At 40.8% G+C, this 20,059-nt stretch overlaps 1 protein-coding gene across 1 annotated transcript in view; it reads left to right on the top strand.

The window, feature by feature from the left end:
• SLC27A2 (solute carrier family 27 member 2) overlaps positions 1-18,923 on the top strand; it is a 69,195-nt gene extending 50,272 nt beyond the window's left edge. Inside the window, exons 5-10 of the mRNA XM_072624280.1 lie at positions 1,340-1,534; positions 3,736-3,826; positions 5,399-5,597; positions 7,543-7,640; positions 15,592-15,722; positions 18,437-18,923. Of these exons, the coding sequence (XP_072480381.1) occupies positions 1,340-1,534; positions 3,736-3,826; positions 5,399-5,597; positions 7,543-7,640; positions 15,592-15,722; positions 18,437-18,613 (891 nt within the window). The 3' untranslated portion in view covers positions 18,614-18,923. The remainder of the gene's footprint in view (positions 1-1,339; positions 1,535-3,735; positions 3,827-5,398; positions 5,598-7,542; positions 7,641-15,591; positions 15,723-18,436) is intronic.
• The last annotated feature ends 1,136 nt before the right edge of the window (positions 18,924-20,059 follow it).

The following is a 20,059-nucleotide window of genomic DNA, read 5'->3' as shown; positions in this document are numbered from 1 at the left end:
CCCTTCAATTTCATTCCACAAGTATTTATTAAGTACCTACTATGTGTTAGGAACTGTGCCAGGTATTAGGATTATGAAGCTGGAAGTGCAGCCCAGGCTCTGCCCTCAGGGAGCTGTGGGTGTGTTCCAAGGGTTGCATATATGTCTTTCTTTTTCTTAATTTCAATATATTATTTATTTTTAGGGTTTTTTTTAATTTTGAGTTCTGAATTTTCTCCCTCTCTCCAGCCATCCCCCCGCCCACCCACCCTTTGAGTCACTGTGTGACCCTAGGCAAGTCACTTCACCCTGTTTGCCTCAACTGCTCACGTATAAAATGAGTTGGAGAAGGAAATGGCAAACCACTCCAATATCTTTACCAAGAACATCCCAAATGGCATCACAAAGAGTGGGACATGACTGAGAAAACGATACGTCTATCCATTTAATCCACCTAAAGTCTATGTCTGGCCATGCCATCCCGTTGCTTTTAAGATAAAGCAGAAGTGCTCCTGTTGAGCCTTTGAAACCCTTCACCACCTGACTCCAGTCTGCCTTCCTAGTCCCCCTCACACACTCCACACTGTAACGCCATTTCTTTTCCATACATGACATTCTATCTCCTGAGACTGGTTTGCACAGGCTGCCCCTCGAGCCTAAAATGTTCTCCCTCTTCACCTCTGTCTTGGAATATCACACTCCTCTGGGGATCCGTTGGCTCAGGGACCACTTCCTGTAAGAGGTCTCTCCTGAATTCCTCAGTTGGGCCCCTCCCCAATCACTACATGGTTTTGTATATCTTCTGTTATTTATTTATCTGTATATATTCTGTTATTTTCTTATTAATAATACTTAATGATATTCTGTTATTACTTATATATTCTGTTATATACTTATCTACTTAGGCTGTATCTCCTCAGTAGATAGAATGGTGTGCTCCCTGAGGGCAAAGACTGTCTCAGTTTTGAATTAGCAAGCATTTAAAAAAGACTTGTGGGTTGTTTGGAGGGGAGAAAAAGAAAAGATGAGCTTAGGGAACTAGTCCTTTTTGACTGAGGTGTAGAGTAGATGCGGAGGAATGATGTGAGATAGGTTCCAAAAAAGAAGCTTTGTGGTTCTTACTTTGGGTTCCCACCTCAACAGCTGGCACTGCTCTTACAATAGACATTCAGGTGGCTTTCTCTTGTGATCTGGATTTGAAGTCCCTCATCTCTCATTTCAACCCGCTCTACCTCTGCATCAAAGGATGGCACAGCAGATTCAGGTCATCGCTAATATGGAACATAAAAGTGAACACTGATATTTGTCTCTGTCCCCAGCAATGTCTTTATTTCATGACCCTTACCTCTTCTCCCCACAGAAACCCAATGATCGTGATCACAGAGTGAGACTTGCACTAGGTAATGGCTTGCGAGGAGATATTTGGAGGGAATTCATCCGGCGATTTGGAGACATTCATATTTATGAATTCTATGCCTCCACTGAAGGAAATATAGGATTTTTTAATTACCCAAGAAGGATTGGTGCTGTGGGGAGACAAAACATGTTTCAAAAGGTAAGAAGAAAAAATAATGGGGACAATACATGGATTTAGTAAAGACTTATTTAGGGATATACCTCTTTAAAGACAATTTGAAAACTTTTAATACCCAGAATAAAAGACCTGAGTAACTGGACAATTGATGTTCATGTATGGGCCAACTTAATATAAAAATGACAATTTCTTCCCAATTTAATTTACTTTTAATGTGATACCAATAAAAATATTAAAGAGCTTCTTAATAGAACTAGACAATCATAATGCAATATGTATTGAAAAACAAGTGGAGGCGAGGTGTGGTGACACACACTTGTCATCTCTGCTTATCAGGAGGCTGAGCCTGGTGGATCACTTGAGGTCAGATGACGTGAGTATCATAGGGCGATAGCCATTTGAGTGTGTGCAGTAAAGTGGCATCCATATGGTGAGCCTCCCTCAGCAAGGGGCTACCAGACCACCTAAAAAGCCAGTCCAGGTTGAAAGAGGAGCATGTCAAAGGTTCTCTTTCTGGTCAGTAGTGACATTGAGGCCTGTGAGTGGCCACAATGCTTCCAGTCTATGAAGCATAGGAAGACTCAGTCTGAAAAAAGAGGAAGGGAGGGAGGGAGGATGGAAGATCGAGAACATGGAGGGGCACCTGGAAAACAGAGTGAAAGTGGTCTTGTACCATAATACTTTCTGAAACATTACAAAAAGTGAAAAAATTATTTCAGACCTCTGTGATGAAAGCTAACTTTCAGATATTTCTTAGGAATTATTTCAGAATCATTTTATCCTCAGAACATGACAATTGCCATATTGGATCAAACCCAGGCCAGCAGTCTGTCTCTGAAAGTGGCATCAAGAGATATATTATAAAAGGTCCTAGATGTTTTCTATCATGCCAACCTTGTAAAGTTAAGGATAGACTCCTTTCCTATGGTGTGCTCCCATCTTAATTTCCTTTTATAACTAACAATGGATCTGTCATCCATCAATTTGTCTAAAATATTACTAAATTACTGTCTGTATTTCTGGATGTAACATTGCTTGGTACCTCTTGACAGGGGGTATGATGTGGTAGAGAGAGTCATAAAGGCCAAGACTGAAATCCTTCCTCTGATACTTTCAGTCTGTGTAACCAGAATCAATTCATGTATCTTGTCTGATACACTGAAGTAGCTTTCTAAAACTATAAGATGGAGAAGAGTTGCCAATCCACACTGATGGCTGGACTTTTCCCTACCAGGAATTCCCTATACCAATAAATTACAGGTCCAGACCAAAAAAAAACAAGCCAAAAAACTCATTTCTTAAGGTAAAAAAATCCCATAGGTTCATTACTTTCTCTATTAAGTAATAATCTTAAATGTACCTCTTTCAGTCTTCAAAATGACTTTATTCCTAGTTCTGATTTCCTAAGATTTGGTGAGCAATATTGAGCCATGAAGTCTATAGTCTGGAATTGTATGTCACACCACCCTAAGTCATCATCTCCTCAAACTGAAATGCTCTGGTCTTTGTCAGACTTACTAATCTTTAACATCAAACCTTCCTTTCTGGAAGTTGTTTTGTACTAGGATTGTCGATCTAGAATCAGAAGAGATCTCAGAGGTCATACTGTCCTACATCCTTACTTTACAAACAAAGATGTAGCTGTTCCAGGTAACACAAGTAGTAAGTGTCAAAGGCAGGATTTGAACCTAGGTCTTCTGACTCCAGTGCCATTGCTTAGCATATTGTACCATGCCATCTCCCCCACCCCTCTCTCTAATTCCTGCCCTAGGAGTTAAAAAGCTCTCTTTAACTCCTAGGTCAGGGGTGGGGAGCCTGTGGCCTTGAGGCCACATTCCTTCTGTGACGTTTGTATTCAGTCAAAGGGCCGCCTGCACTTGAGGACATAGAGGGCCAAATATGGCCCATCAAAAGATAGGTGGGACTTGGTCAACTGAGGGGAAGGGAGAGATTCTGGCATGAGCATAGGAACAAAAATGAGGAAGTATGGCATGGGGAGGGGGTGGGAGGACAGTGAATAATTCAGCTTGACAGGATTATCCAATTCACGAGGGGAAGTTGTAGGAAATGATGTGATGCTCACTGTACGGGAAGGGGGACTCATTCCTCACAGTGCCAAACACCGGGTGGCAGAATGTCAACATAGATCTGTTCAGAATTCAAAAAATTCTACCTGTGAAAGAAATCATGCTCAAAATTATGATTACTTCTATTTTTTCTAGAAAGCTGTTGCGTATGAGTTGATTAAATATGACGTAGAAAAAGATGAACCTGTCCGAGATGGAAATGGATACTGCATAAAAGTTCCCAAAGGTACTGCTGACTTTTATTAAATTAAGTAATCTGCCTGGGCAAGTCACTTAACCCTGTTTGCCTCCGTTTCCTTATCTGTCGAAAGATCTGGAGAAGGAAATGACAAACCGATCCAGTATCTTTGCCAATAAAACCCCGGATGCGGTCACTAAGAGCAGATATAACCGAAATTACTTAACAACAGGCTTGGATGTAAACTATGAGACAACATGTCAAAAACTATTTGCTAAGAGGCTGCCATGTTCCAGGCACTAAGCTAAATTCTGGGTAAGAGGGATCTGAAAGTCCCATCAGGTCTAAGCTAAACAGCGTTAGAGGAGGCATCCCCCAGCAATTAGACCATTAGTCTTGGAAAGAAACCAGTTCCCATCAAAGGAATGGGCCCATCCTAGCCCTTTTACTAGCAGACATGTACTAGAATTTGTCTGAACCATTCAGAGTAATGTGAAATGTGAAATGTCTAAATGATAGTCTTTCAGACTGCTTTCTGTGCCAGTTGGGTACCTATGGCAGCCTCCTAGGAGATGATTGTTACTGAAAGTTACTGAAGTTACCTAAATAAATCGTTACATAATTAAGTAATCCTTCGTTCTCTTGTCTGTCAGAATACCTTTCAAGGAGCATCAAGGTAGAGCAAACGTAGCATGAGCTGTATCACTTTGGAAACAAGGGTTTCATTTAAGCTTTAAGGAACCATAAATGAAATGGCAAAAGCTTCCAAGTATGTGTGTGTGTGCATATATCTATATATGCATTTATAGTCTTTTTTGGAGGGAGGAAGACAAGGCAATTGAGGTTATGTGACTTGCCCAAGGTCACAGAGCCAGTAAGTGTCAAGGGTCTGAGGCTGGATTTGAACTCAGGTCTTCCCAAGTCCAGGGCCACCCAGCTGCCCCTACCATTTAATGAATGTTTATAAATGTGACAAGCTGAGAAAATATGAGTTTATTGATGTCTTTAACTTTTAACCTCAAACTGTCTTGTATTATCAGTAAATGTCTACAAACTGATATTTTTACAATAAGAGAGAAAAATTAATAAAATTATGGGTGGATACTAGCCTCGCTATGCCTGCCCCTTCACACAGGTTCAGATCTCACCTCTGCTTCTATGTGACCATGGACCAGTCACTTAACTTTTAAGCTTTTTACCTTATCTGTGAGAATAGGGGGGTAGACAACCAGGTCACCATTAGGGCAAATAGCGAATCCCTTCAAGTGGTGACATGATTCAAATTTGCACTACATTATTTCCATTGGGCTGGAACCAATTTCTGTATTTTATATAATTATAACTTCAAATAGTATGAATTCAAAGACATGAGTGCCCACTTCTGGAGATTCATTATTTGCAGTAAACAAGACCTTGCTGTAATAAACTGACCTCTCAGAATTGTCAGGAGGATCAAGTACTGTACTATCAGTAAGGTGCTTCGCAAACCTTAAAACAATAAGAATGTTAGTCACTGTTACAACTGTTATAAAGTCAAGTTGACCTTAGTCAATGGCCAGTTGATGGCGAAACTTGGTGATGGTGAAAATACCTGCTTTTCTCCTTTTTCTATTATCTTAGGTGAAGTAGGATTATTAATTTGCAAAATCACAGAACTTACACCATTCAGCGGCTATGCTGGAGCAAAGAGTCAAACAGAGAAGAAAAAGCTAAGAGATGTCTTTAAGAAAGGAGATGTCTATTTTAACAGTGGTGACCTCTTATTAATTGATCGTGAAAACTTCGTCTATTTCCATGACAGAATTGGAGACACATTCAGGTTGGTTTCTGTTTATTATTAGACAAAACAAACTAAAAAAATAAAACCCTATGAAATTAGAAATTAGAATAAAGTAAAAAAAAAAAAGCCTATGAAATTAGAATTGTAATCTTTAACCCACATTGGTATTTAGTTGCAGGGAAAGGGTCTGGAAATATATTTTTGTTGGTGTAGGAAACTCTTAAGTGGGGAATTCCATTTATCAATGCAGGTTAGCAGTGCAACTTTTTTTAGTAATAGAGAGTTGCCATAGAGAAGATACCTTACAGATGACAACTTGCCCAGAGTCACAAAACTAGTATGTGTCAGAGGCCAAGTTTTCCTGACTTGTACACCAGCTATGTTGTGCTTTTTAGTCTGGTAACACATGTTGGAAAAATTGCTTCTATAAATTTGATGTGTCAAAGGAATCTGATCATGTCACTAGGGAGAGGATCAGAGTCAAGAAACTGAGGCAGAATAGTATCGTGGAAAGAATGCTGCCCAGAAAGTCAGGAGATGAGTTCAAATTCTGGCACCCACTCTTAATAGCTATGTCTGTGTTATTGTTAATCAGTCATGTCACTCTTGTCCGACTCTCTGTGACCCCATTTGGGATTTTCTTGGCAAGGATTCTGGAGTGGTAACTAAATATAATTCTGAAATTCATTAGTTGAGTGAAATAAGAACTAAAATTTCATGAAAATTAAATGTTAGTTATGTGAGTGAAATAGGAAGATTTATGATCCTGAGCATCTCCCTTAGATCAAGACTATATTTTTAAAATGGAGCTGCCATTACTCCATGCTGTGTTTCTGATAGGTAACTTTCACCCAACATCTCGGTGGCAGAGTGGATAGAGTGCTGGCCCTGGAGTCAGGAAGACTCATCGTCCTGAGTTCAAATCTGGCCTTAGACACTTACTAGCTGTGTGACTCTGGGCAAGTCACTTAACCCTGTTTGTCTCAGTTTCCTCATCTGTAAAATGAGCTGGAGAAGGAAATGACAAGCCACTCTAGTATCCTTGCCAAGAAACCCCAAAAAAGGATCACAAAGAGTCTAACATGCCTGAAAAAAAAAAACTTAACAACAGCAACTTTCACCCCAAGTCTGTGCCTTTGCCAAAAAAAGTTTCAGGAATGAGTAGGTATCATTCTACAGTGACAGAAATGTTCGTTGCAACTCAGTTCATCTGTTAATAAGCATAGCAAACATAGTTAACAAACATTTGTTAAGCACTTCCTTTGTGGTAGATACTGTGTTGGGGACTGGAGATATAAAGGCAGAAGTAACAGTTCCTATCCTTAAGTTGACTTTCTATTTGGGGAGAAAACACACTGATAGAGGTGTATATATAAACTATGGGCAAAGTCAATCTATGGTCATTTCTGGAAGGGATGGCGCTAGCAGCTGATGGGATTGGAAAGATTCTTCATGGCGAAGGTGAGCTTTGAAGGACCCTGGAGTTCTAAGAGATTGAGGGAAGGAGGCGAATGTGCTTTTCAGGCATGGGAGACAAGGACATATAGAGGGGAGATAAAGTATCCTGTATGAAACTTCAGGAAGGTCAGTTTGGCTGTACCACAGAGTGAAGGCATGAAGGAAAGTAATGTATAGTAGAGTCTGGAACAGGTAGGGAACCTGTGGCCTCAGGCCATATGTGGCCCTCTAGAACCTCAAGTGCGACCCTTTGACTGAATCCAAACTTCATAGAACAAATCCCCTTAATGAAAAGATTTGTTGTATAAAACTTAGACTCAGTCAAAAAGCTGCACCCAAGGACCTAGAAGACCACATGTGGCCTTGAAGCCACAGGTTCCCCACCTCTGGTCTGGGAGTTTCCAAGAATGATTATGAAAGAAGATCAGGCCAAGCCAGACCCCACAGATACATAATGGAAAGTGACAAATGCATTAGTACAAATTTAGGCAGAAATTAACCTGTCCTCTTTCTTTCCCAAATCCAGGTGGAAAGGGGAAAATGTGGCAACCACAGAAGTCGCAGATATCATGGGGCTGGTTGACTTTGTCCAAGAAGTTAACGTTTATGGCGTGCCTGTACCAGGTACATGCAAAAACCATTGGAAAACTTAACCTAAACTTCCAGACAAATCGAACATAGTATTAACCCTGGGACAGAATTTGCCATCTATTCCCTAAAAACTGTCCTACAAAAAGCAGTTCTTTTCTTTGAACCTTATACAATAACTAGATCTAACCTCTCTCCAAGTCTGTTTTGTTCAGTCTGTAGAATGAGAAAGTTGGAGTAGATGATCTTCGAGATCACTTGCAGTTTTAAAACAAGGGAAAAGTCTGGAAAAAAAACCAAGGAATGTTTCCTTTAACCTTTAATACCTAAACATGTAGAGTAAGTGATTTTCTCAAGGAGATAAAAGTTTTCTGCAGGTCCACCAGGCACACGATTCACCACCCCAAGTTATTCCTCTAGGGCAGAGCACTATTTATCTGCCTCCCTTTGAGTGATATTTTGTGATTCTTACTTGTTTTGCAAGCAAGAATCCAAAGTTCTCTTTTTTCCTGAGCTGGAGTAAGACTGATATGCTAATGATTAACACCTTACGGGTTGCAAAACACGTAGCTCCAAGTCATAAGAGGTAAAAGGTACAAATATTATTCTGTGTTATTTTGACCATTTTACCTCTGGGGAACCTGGAGCCTGACAAGCTTAAATGACTGACCTATGGTCCCACTGAGGCAGGATTCCGAAGAAGGGCTTCTCATTCCAGATCTAGTAAGGAAGCCGCTGGACCAAGCTGCTTGTCCAAAGCAAACAAACGTTCTAGAGTTGCCCTTGTCTGCCAAATCCTCATTTCATGGTAGGAATTATAACTGTGTTCCAGGTAACTGAGATTTAAGAGAACCTAGAAGAAAAAGAATCTTGACATAGAAAAGAATGTACTTAGGTAGCTAATTAAATCTTGGCCCACATAAGTACTAACTGAAATATAGTCTTCAGAGTATGGGAATTAATTCTTGTTCAGTTGTTTTTTAGTTGTGTCTAATTCTTTGTGACCCCATTTGGGATTTTCTTGGCAAAGATACTAGAGTGGTTTGCCATTAACTCATTTTACAGATGAGGAAACTGAGGCAAACAGGGGTAAGTGACTTGCCCAGGGTCACACAGCTAACAAGTATCTATGGCAGAATTTGAACTTGGGAAGATGAGTCTTCCTGACTCCAGGCCCAGCACTGTATGCACTGTGCCACCCAGCTGCCCTTGGAAATGAATAGTCCCATTTTATTCTCATGGGCAATCTGGGTTTGAATTCTAACTATGCTATTTATTACCTGTGTGACCTTGGGCAGGTCACTAAACCTCTCTGGGCCTGTTTCCTCATCTGTGAAGTGAGCGGGGTGGCCTCACTTTCAGCTCTAGGCCATAGATTTAGGTCATCTGGTCCAAGCCTTTCACTTTACAGATGAGGAAACCAAGGCTCAGTGGTTTTCCCATGTTCCCACAGATAGCAAATTGGTATATCATCTCTTCCTCCAAACCCAGTACTGTTTATATGACACCTACCTAGAGTACCATGCTTAGGAATAGCTCTCAACATTTTGAGGTGACTCTAGGTTCTTATAGGCCATGTCAGTGAAGCACAAGTCCTAGCAGCTCCTGGAAAATCTTCAAATGCAGGCCTTTTGATAATGACTGTCATGTAAGGACTAGCCTATTTATTCAGAATTCAAGGCTTATTCCCAAAAGGATAGCCCACTAGGTGATGACTTCTTTGTAGCAACTGTGTGTGTGTGTATGTGTGTGTGAGTGTTTAAGTTTAATAGAATTTTATTTTTTCCCAATTATATGTCAAGAAAATTTTTAGCATTCAGTTTTACAAGATTTTGAGTTCCAAATTTTTCTCCCTCTCTCCCTTCCCCTCCCTTCTTCAGAAGATGGTAGGCAGTTTGATATAGTTTATGCATGTGCTATCACGTAAAAACATGTCTATATTAGTCATAGTCATGAAAGAAGAAACAGATCAAAAGGAAAGGGGAAAATGTGAGAAAATAAAATAAATGAAAAAATGGGCTTCAATCTGTATTCAGATATCTGGGTATAGAGAGCATTTTCCTTCAAAAGTCCTTTATATTTGTCTTGGATACCATAGCATTATTATTAAATTATTATTAAAAACCATCCACAGACATACAGAGGGGTTGCAGTTTCCATTTATGTGGGGAAAGCATCCACGTTAATGAAACATCTGCTCTCTTAAAGTCTTAGGAAGCTACAAACCTAGACTAGGTTCCAAAGAATATGGTTGGAATAGTGAGGGACTTGGGAGCTCTACCACGTGCGATTCAAGTCTACAGAAGAGGTCATTATGGAGAGGCATCATTTTTATCTTCATTATTTGAAGGGCCCACACAGATGAAGGAGTTAACCTGTTTTGGAGAATAGTCCTAGAACCAGTGGCTGGAAATCAGAAGGACATTTTCCTTCAAAATAAAGAAAAATAATTTTATAAGAACTAAGAATGCTTCTACAGTACAACAAGCTAGCTGCCTTATTGCAAAATGAGCTCTCCATCACTGAAAGTATTTTAGTAGAAGCGGAATAACCATCCATCATGGATTTAAAAGAAAGGATTTCTTCACTGGATGGGAGGTGAGACTAAATGGCCTCCAAAGCCCATTCTAATTCTGATTTTCCAAATACCAAGGCATATGTTGCCTCATCTCCAGTCCCTTAGAATTCAGTCCAGATCTAGATTTCATGGTAAAAGTGCAGGTTTCCACTGGATTCAAATGGCTCTGAAGGAAAAAAGGCGAGGCTAGTGACCTTGCACAGCCCTGAGTCACTTAAATCCAGTTCACTTGCAAGTCATGGCATCATGGTCCTGATGTCACGGTCCTCTTCGAGAATGAATGACAAAAAAAACAATAGATCTGGGCCATGGCAATGACCCCATCTGGAGTCATACTTAATCTAACAGATTCATGAGAAGCCTTATTCAGTCTGGGGCCCACTTAAAGTTTATTACCTGCTTTGGGGTAGACTTGGCAGAGTTTTTTGGGTACTATGCTTAACACAAATTTGAACTAGGAGAGATGCCAGAACCATTCCCGATGAGATCATCTCTCTCGGCAGGGAATTACTACTTGGCCTGGACCAGAACCAGACTGCCTCCTGGGAGGGCAGAGGAAGGGGAGCTATTAATACAAACATCCCCTTCCCTATTAGAGAATAATCACTTACATTAGAGGGTACTTTAAGGTTTGCAGAACACCATATATGCATTATCTCATTTGATTTTCAACAATTCTCATGAGGTACTCTTCCATTTTATAGATAGGGAAAGTGAATGCCTGACTCAAGCCTCTTCCTCCTCCAATCCCTCTAAACCACTAAAGTGATTTTCCTAAAATAAAGGTACAATCATGTCTCACGCGCACACACACACACACACACACTCACACTCAGTAAACTCTGGTGGCTCCCTATTGTCTCCTGGATCAAATACACGATGCTCCAAATTCAAAGTCCTTCATAATCAAGCCCCCTTCCTACTCTTCTTCCACCTTATTCTCCAACACTCGTTGATCCAGTGACACTGGCCTGACTGTTCCCCAAACAAGACACTCTGTCTCCCAGCATTTTCTCTGGCTCTCCCCCATGCCTAGAATACTCTCCCTCCTCATCCTTGCCTACCAACCTGCATGGTTCTTTTAAGTCCCTACTAAACTTGCCCTTGGTCCTCTTTCACAGCCTTTCCCAACCCTTCTTAATTCTCCTTCCTTCCCTCTGTTAACTGTTTCCCATTTATCCCAGATGTATATAGCCTGCTTTGTATATCTCTGTGTGTGTGTTTTCTCCCCCATTAGAGTGTAAGCTCTTTGTGGGCAGAGACTGGTGTTTGCTCCTTTTTGGGTCCCCATCGCTAAGCGATTTTAGTTATTAGCACTAAGTGCTTCATAAATGTTCACTGATCGGTTAACTCAGAGAGGTTAAGTGGCTTACCCAAAGTCCCACAGCTAGTGGCAGGTAGGTTTCTAACACGGGTCTTCTTGGCTTTGTCCAGTACTTTCCACCATTGCCATGCTACTCTGGAGGAGCAGAGGGAACCATATGGCACAGTCTCTCTACATCCAATGTACCTTCATTCCTTTTTTAAGCTTTTTTTTCAATTAACAAGTTTTGGAGAGATATTTGGGAGGTTGCTAAGTGTTGCCTTAAGATGCAAAAAAAAAAAAAAAAAATGAGAGGAAAAGGGGTGCTAAGCTCAGCCTTCCTCACTCCAGGTGTTTCTTTTTGTTTTCTACCTTCATTAGAGAGAGCGGGAGAGAGATAAACACCCAATCACCTTGGGAGTGGTTTCCAAAGCCCGGGGCCCTCATGACCCAAGTAAGCTCACTTCCCCTTCTCTCTGATTACATATAAAGAGTTCTGGGAAGTAAAGCCGACCTCCCCCTGGAACTGTAAGATTGGGTGGAAGGGATATTAATGCCCAATTAATATGGGCCTCACAAGAAAACAGTGATAATTGTTCTAACAACACCTCTCCGTTTACTGCCTGATCAAGGGGAAATAAATAAATTGTCCCAAACCCTTCTCTGCTTACCCCCTCCCCCTCCCCGCCCGGGCTTGATCAACATAAATCCCTTGCTCTTAGGACTGGTTTGCTCTAAGGGAATGGTCACCTTATTGTGTAAACTTGCTTTACTGGAAGGGTGTACAATAATCCCATCTTCTACTTCACCTTTATTCCCCTCTTCCCTTTTTTTTGTAGTTGTTCAGTGGTATCTAACTCCATTGACCCCATTTGGGGTTTTCTTGCAAAGATACTAGAATGGTTTGCCATTTTCTCTTCATTTTACAGAGGAGAAAACTGAGGCAAATAGGGTTAAGTGACTTACCCAGGGTCACACAGCTAGTACGTGTGTAAGGCCTGATTTGAACTCAGGTTTTTCTGACTTTAAGCCCCTCACTCTATCTGCTGTGCCACCTAATGTCCCCACTCTCCCCTAGTTACTCTCAAATGCTGGAAGCCACTGCTACTACTGGTAGAAGAGTACAGTAAATACACATTTTCCTTCATTTTCTCCTGGAGGTGGCCGCAGATGTAACCTCGATTCTTAAAAATGTGATTAATACCTTTTGGTTTTTTGATTTCTTATTATGTGTTGGCTGGCCACCCTTACCACCCCAAGTAAACCTCTCTTGTTGGAGAAGGGAAAGGAAGGAAATAGGCATTTATGTACCATCTACTACTACATGCCAGGCACTGTGCTAAGCACTTTATGTTATCTCATTGAATCCTGGAAGCAGGTGCTATCACAACACTCAATTTACAGTCAAGGCAGAGAGGTTAAATGGATTCTCCAGGACCACACAGCAAGTATCAGAGTATCAAATTTGAACTCGGGTCTTTCTTACTTCAGGTCTAGCTCTCTTGCACTATGGTGCCACCTAGCTGCTCCCCCTGCCAAGGTGAAACATTGACCCTGCCTGGCAGATGCAGCACTCTGCACCAGTTCTTTATGGAATCATAGATTAAGAGCTATAGAGAATCTAGCTCAACCTCCTCATCTTACACAGGAGGAAACTGCAGAGGAAAAAGTGTTGACTTGAAGTCAGAGGGCCAGCTGTGTCACTAACCACCTGTGTGAGCTTAAGCAAATCCCTTCATTTCTCTGGGTCTGAGTTTCCTCATCTGTTAAATGAGAGGATGGTGCAAGATAGAAGGTTTATAAGGTCCTTTCCAGCTCACAGTTTTTTACTCTGTGAGCTTTGTTTTATGATCTGTGTCACCAAGGTAGTAAATAACACAGTCAGGTTTCGAACCTGGCTCCTGTGACTCCAGATTCATTACCCTTTGAATGGCACCTTGCTGCAGGAAAATTATGTTTCACTATTAACGCTCTGAAGTCAAGATGACTCCCATTAATCTGAATTTTGACATCTTTCAGGGTTGTTTTTCCCCCTTCCCATTAATATGGTTATTTTGCACATGGTTCTTTAATATTCTTCCTTCATTTATCAATTCAAATAGAGTATTCCCAGATTTCTCTGAATTCTTCATATTCATCATTGTTTATAGAACAATAATGTTTACATATATCCATGGAAATGCTGTATAGATGAGATTTTACATCTGTCTTTAACTTCCTTCAGGCACATGCTTAGTATTTTTATTAAGTGCCTACTTAAGTCCCAGATACTGTGCCAAGCCCTGGGGATACAAAAAGACAGGAATTCACCATCTTGTGGGGGAAGAAACAAGCAAGCGAATATGTACAAGCAAGCTATATATAAGACGAATAGGAAAGACTTAAAAGAGGGAGGGCACTAGATGTAAGAAAGACTGGGAAAGGCTTCCGGTAGAAATGAGATTTGGGGGATTGGCTAGGTGGCACAGTGGGTACAGTGCCAGGCCTGAAGTCAGGAAGACTCGTCTTCCTGAATTCAAATCCTTTGCCTTTGTTTGTGCCCGTGGCACTAAGCACCTACTATGTGCGTGCTTAATAGATGTTTACTGACTAGAATGAATGTAGGTCTGACCATGTCGCCTCCTTATTCAATAAACTTCAATGGTTCCCCATTGCCTCCAGGATCAAATACAAAACTCTCTGGCACTCAAAGCCCTTGATACCCTACTTACCTCTTCATAACTCCTTCCCCCTTTCCCCTTCTGTAGCTTTCACAGTCTTCTTACATGTTACTCCCCACCAAGTACTCATCATTCCTTGAGCAAGACACTCTATCTCTAAGCTCCAGGGGTTTTCTCTGACTGCCCCTCATGCCTGGAATGTTCTTCATTCTCATCTCTTGTCTCCTGGTTTCCCTGCCTTCCTTCAAGTCCCTATTAAACTCCCATTCTCTTGTCCAGTTGTTTTAGTTGTATCCAACTCATCACGACTCCATTTGGGGTTTTCTTGGCAAAGATACTAAAATGGTTTGCCATTTCCTTCTCTAGCTCATTTTACAGGTGAGGAAACTGAGGCAAAGAGGATGAAGAGACTTGCCCAAGGTCACACAGCTAGTAAATGTCTGAGGCCAGATTTAAACTCAGATTTTCCTGACTTCAGGCCTGGCACTCTGTCCACTGCGCCACTTAGCTGCCCTTACATAATTCTAATACAATTCAAATTCATTTCTAGAACTACTGGACTAATTCACAGCTTCCTTTATAGTATATTAGCATTGACAATAAAATTTCAACTATGGTCATCTCTCAGTTATCCATAGCAATTGGAGTATGTCAGTAACAGTGACTAATTCCTAAATAATCCCAGAGCTTCATTTTATCCAATAATTAGAATTTTTTCTCTCACCAAACCTTCTGTAAGAGTTGCTAATAAAGAGCCAACTTGTCTGGTTTGTATTTAAGTTTCTTTCCTCTGTCCAGTCCTACCCTCTAGCAGAAATCCTAATGAGATAAGACAAGAAAAACTGAGAGAGATAGAACAGAAGCTGAAGTCCTAGCTAGCTCATAACTAAGTGAATACTCAGTTTGCTGAATAACTTAGTATACTAATGACAGAAGACCACGGTTTCCCACTGGATCCAAGGCCACCTCCAGTTGTCCTAATCCAAGGGTGGGAACCTGCATCCTCAAGGCCATATGTGGCCTTCTAGGTCTTTGGGTGTGGCTTTTTGCTTTGAGTCCAAATTTTACAGAACAAATCCTTTCATTAAGGGGATTTGTTGTGTGAAGTTTGGATTCAGTCCGAGGGCCACACTTGAAGACCTAGAGGGCCACATATGGCCTGAAGGCTGAAGGTTCTCCACCCCAGTGACCTAATCTATATCTTGCCACTGGACCCAAATGGCTCTGGAGGACAAAGTGAGGCTGGTGACTTTGAACAACTCTCCCTCACTTAAATGCGGTTCACTTGCATGTCATATCATCACTTCCCTGATGTCATGGAAAAATCCATGAAAGCTGGTAACTGTTCAATGAATGCTGGTTTAAACAGACATTCTTTTAGTCCTTTGAATGTTTTCCCAGTACGTGTCAATAGCATTGTTATATTACTGGCCACTCTTTCCCCAGGTCATGAGGGTCGAATAGGAATGGCATCCATCCGGATGAAGGAGAACCATGAATTTGATGGGAGGAAGCTCTACAAGCACATTGCAGAGTATCTGCCTAGCTATGCAAGGCCTAGATTCATCCGACTTCAGGTATGAATGCCAAAGAGGCAAAGGAGCCATTACTTTTCCTAATGGAAATCTCAGGAAAACCTTGACCCATCCCTTCAAAATGCCTACATGGCCTGAATGAGGTCAGAGGAATGGATTACTACTTCCCTCTTTGGGTCAAAAGATGCATTGGCTTTGTGAGGAAGGTGATGTCTGTAAGTATTTCTGAAACAAAGATTCCAGTGCATCTTCCACTCCTGATCACACTAAATGGCAGAGAATAGCTTATATCTATTTGGAAATCTTTGCTAGAGAAAGTCTTACCTAGAGATTCACTATGCTAACTTAATTCAGTTGAGCATGTATTTTTTTTAAGTATTTATTAAGCCCAGGATTCATATTTTTTGCTGGACCCCTTGGGCCAGGGGTGGGGAACCTGTGTCATGTGACCTCTCCACAACCCTGCCTTGGCCAGTCTGATAAAACCTATGGACCTCTTCTCAGAATACTGGCTTTAAATGCAGAAAATAAAATACGTAAGATTACAAAGAAAACCACTTATGTTGAAATATAGTTATCAAGACTTTTTTTAATTTAAATTAAAAACATATTTTATTTTTTCCAATAACATGTAAAAACAATTTTTTAAACTGAATTATTTTATTTGTTTTCAGTGTTCTACAATCAATTCTATATATCTTAGATTTTTTTCTCCTCCCTCCACCTCATTCCCTCCTCCTTCCCCACTCCCTCCCTGAGATAGTTTACAATCTTACATAGTTCTACACATACATTCCTATTAAATGCATATTGCATAGAAGAATTAAAATGAATGGGGAGAAACCATAAAACAAAACAAAACGTAACACAAAAGAAAATGGTCTGTTTCTATCTGTGATCCAATTCCATAGTTCTTTCTCTGAATGTGGAAGGTGTTTTGCCTCAAGAGTCTATTGGAAATTTTTTAAGTCCATGCGTTGCAAGGAAGTACTAAGTCTACCAGAAAAATTCCTCACACACTGTGGTTGTTGCTGTGTACGAAGTTCTCCTGGTTCTGCTCCTTTCACTCAGCATCAGATCATATAAGTCTTTCCAGGTCTCTCTGAAGTCTTCCTGTTCATCATTTCTTATAGCACAATAGTATTCCATTACATTCATATAACACAACTTGTTCGGCCATTCCCTAATTGATGGGCATTCCCTTGATTTCCAGTTTTTGGCCACCACAAAGAGAAAATATAGTTATCAAGACTTTTTTAAAAACAAGTTTATGGACTTCCAAGTTGAGAACACCTGACTTAAGCAGCTCACTGTGGAGGTTTAGTATCTTTTACTTCAAGCACCAAAGTAGTTCAAGGTCTGATAAGATCTTTTGACTTTGTACAATGGGAAATTTAACTGAACAAGTTTAGTCATTTGGAACCATTCTAGACCTAATAACCAGGGATAACTTTATAACAGGGGAAAGAAGGTAGATTCTTTCTAGATTGCTTTCAAGACCTTAGGTGAGTTAGCCAATGCTACTAACAAGAAAAGGAACAGAAAGACAAGTGAATGTCCTGGGACCACTTGTACCTAGGTTTATACATTTAGAGACAGAAGGGACCTCAGAGGTCAACCAGTCTAACCTTCTCACTCACTTTATAGATGAGGAGATTGAGAGATTAAGTGACTTGTCTGAGGTCGCATAGCATACAGAAGACTTGAAGGATCTCTGATTTCAATATGGAAGACTCTATCCATAGTGTAGATGGGTAAGACTGTAGGCCAGTTGCTTAACTTCTCCATGCCTCAGTTTCCTCATCTGTAAAAGAAAGGAGTTGTGCTAGAGATTTCCTAGGTCTGAATCTAGGATCTAATGATCCTAGCAAGACATATGACCCACCAAGGGAAGGGGTCCTAGGAAAGGGAAGCCACTTGCCCCACACTGTTAGTTTATGTCATAGGCAGAATTCAAGTCAGTCTGCCTGACTTCTAATGCAAGGGCCACTGTATTTGGAATCAGAGGTTCTAGATTCACACCCCAACTCTGCTGCTTATTCATTGTGTGATCATCAAAGTCCACACTAGTGGAAAGTTTGCTTTGGCAGCTCCTCCCAAGGTCAAAGGGTTCCAAGGAGAGTAGGGTTGGCAGACTCTGTATCTGTTAACCGGGATACAGATGTTCAGAGATGTTCAAGCAGCAACTCTTAAAAGGCCGTTCAATAAGTTATAAAGAGTTTGCCATTTGTGTTGTTGGGTGTAGTACCAACTCTCAGGAAATTATAACTCCTTGAGGTCTGAAGTCCCTTAATTGGTTGTGTCTATTGATTAATGAAAGGCTGTGGAGAGGGAGCAGCTGGGTGGATAGAGCTTTGGCCTTGGAGTCAAAAGGTCCTGAGTTCAAATCCAGCTTCAGACACCTACTTGGTATGTGACCCTAGGCAAGTCACTAAACCCAGATTGCAAAAGAAAGAAACAAAGAAAGCACTGAGGAGTAGCAGATACACATCATCCTCCGAGTTGGAAAGCTAGATTGCAAATCTTGCCTCATATGCCTCAGCATATGCTGTCAGTAAGACCTTGGGCAAGTCACTTAACCTCTCAGTGACCTCAGGGAACTTAGACTTCTGCATTGGGAGAGGGAGTTTCCTCATTCAGGATTTCTCTGTTCCAACAAAATCACAGATCTAGTCCCTACTCCAAACATCTAGTATAGTTCCAGGCCCATAGTAGGGATTTAGTAAATGCATAAACAATTATTGGGTGTTTTTCAGGATATGATTGAAGTCACTGGAACTTATAAACACCGTAAAGTGACGCTTGTGGAGGAGGGATTCAACCCCGTTGTCATCAAAGACAACTTGTATTTCTTGGATGACAAAGAGAAAACGTACATCCCTATGACTGAGGACATTTATAACTCCATAAATAATCAAAGTGTGAAGCTCTGAATGTTTCCAAGACAGAAACTAGAACACGATCTCTGAATATACCCATTTCAGCATTTGTCATAATCCAATTTTAATTTGATTGAAGATTAGAAAATATAATTTTCCATGAACTTATGCATACTGTAAGGGAAGACGGTTTTTTGTTGTTCTGTGGGGTTTTTTTCTTAAAATTTATCTGAACTTTTACAAATGCAAAGATATAATTTGTTTTTAAATTTGCACCTTCTGTTTGTATTTGCAAACTGGACTTATTGAAGGGAGGGGGGGTTGTTTTTTTAAAAAAATCATAATAAAACAGATCAACGTTAAACTGTGTGATGGTGTGATGTCTCACGTTCTCGATCAGCTTTGTTCGCAATGTAGCTCTCATGTCAGGTAATCAATAACGCAAAGGACTCAGGCTACTGTTCAAGGGTATTCCTTTGGAATAGTTTGATCTCCAAGCCAGGAACCTGAGGAAATTACTGTCCTGGAGATCCCAAGAGGTTGATACTAGTGCTTAATCACTGGTGAAATTAAGCTTTAGTTAAGTCAACAGTTAACTGGGTATTGTGCAAATGGGCCGGTCACAGGTTTCAGGGCCCTACAATGAACGTTTCCCATTGTCGTTTGCAGTTCTGAGTCACAGCCTTAAGGAAGATGCAGTTCGTGCACAATAGGGAAGTAGAGAGCATATACACTTTAGCGCAAAGCTGTGCTGTTGCAACTACTCCCACAAAGCCTGGTACTGACTAAGATCCTTTCTGACAACTTTGCTGCAGTGATGTTGGCTGGCAAAGTTCCATTGACTGGTAATAAATCTCCCTGGTATTTTCACTGGGGAGATTTGGAACTTCTCCAAAGTCAACCTAGAGATTAGCGCCTTTGGGCTAGTTCTTTTCTCTTATGTTTGGCTGCCAAAACTGTGATCCTACTCCCACCTGACTGTAGATTCCTTTACGGGCCCATGGAATGAGCAGCCTTGTAGAAGAGATCCTATAGCTAGAGGGAAGGGTACAAGCAGCGGCTAATAACAATTTGTCAGGGATACCAAATCTGTCACTGTATTTACAGGCTAGGACGGATGCCACAAGAGTACTGAAATTTTTCAAGAGAAATGCTCTTAATGATCCCCAAGTTACATCCTTGGAATTTATTTTAGAGTCAGTTTACAAAACTGTATAGACTCTGGTTATGGGTAAGTCAGATGGGACAGGGTAGTCAACATACCACACTGCCTCCTAAGTAAAAAGACAAGCAGTCATAAGAACTGAGAGATGTCATTCAGGACTTGAAGGTATGTACAATGGCCATACTATACCACTACCACGCATTTTTGAGGAAAACTGTAGGGGTGGGGAAACTGTGGCCTTCTGGGTCCTTGGGTATGGCCTTTTGACTGAGTCCAAATTTTACAAAATAAATCCTTTTATTAAGGGAATTTGTTCTATGATGTTTGGATTCAAA

Source organism: Notamacropus eugenii, chromosome 7 (assembly GCF_028372415.1).
Source record: "Notamacropus eugenii isolate mMacEug1 chromosome 7, mMacEug1.pri_v2, whole genome shotgun sequence".
Lineage (NCBI taxonomy): Eukaryota > Metazoa > Chordata > Mammalia > Diprotodontia > Macropodidae > Notamacropus > Notamacropus eugenii.
This window is presented reverse-complemented; position numbering and strand designations above follow the sequence as displayed.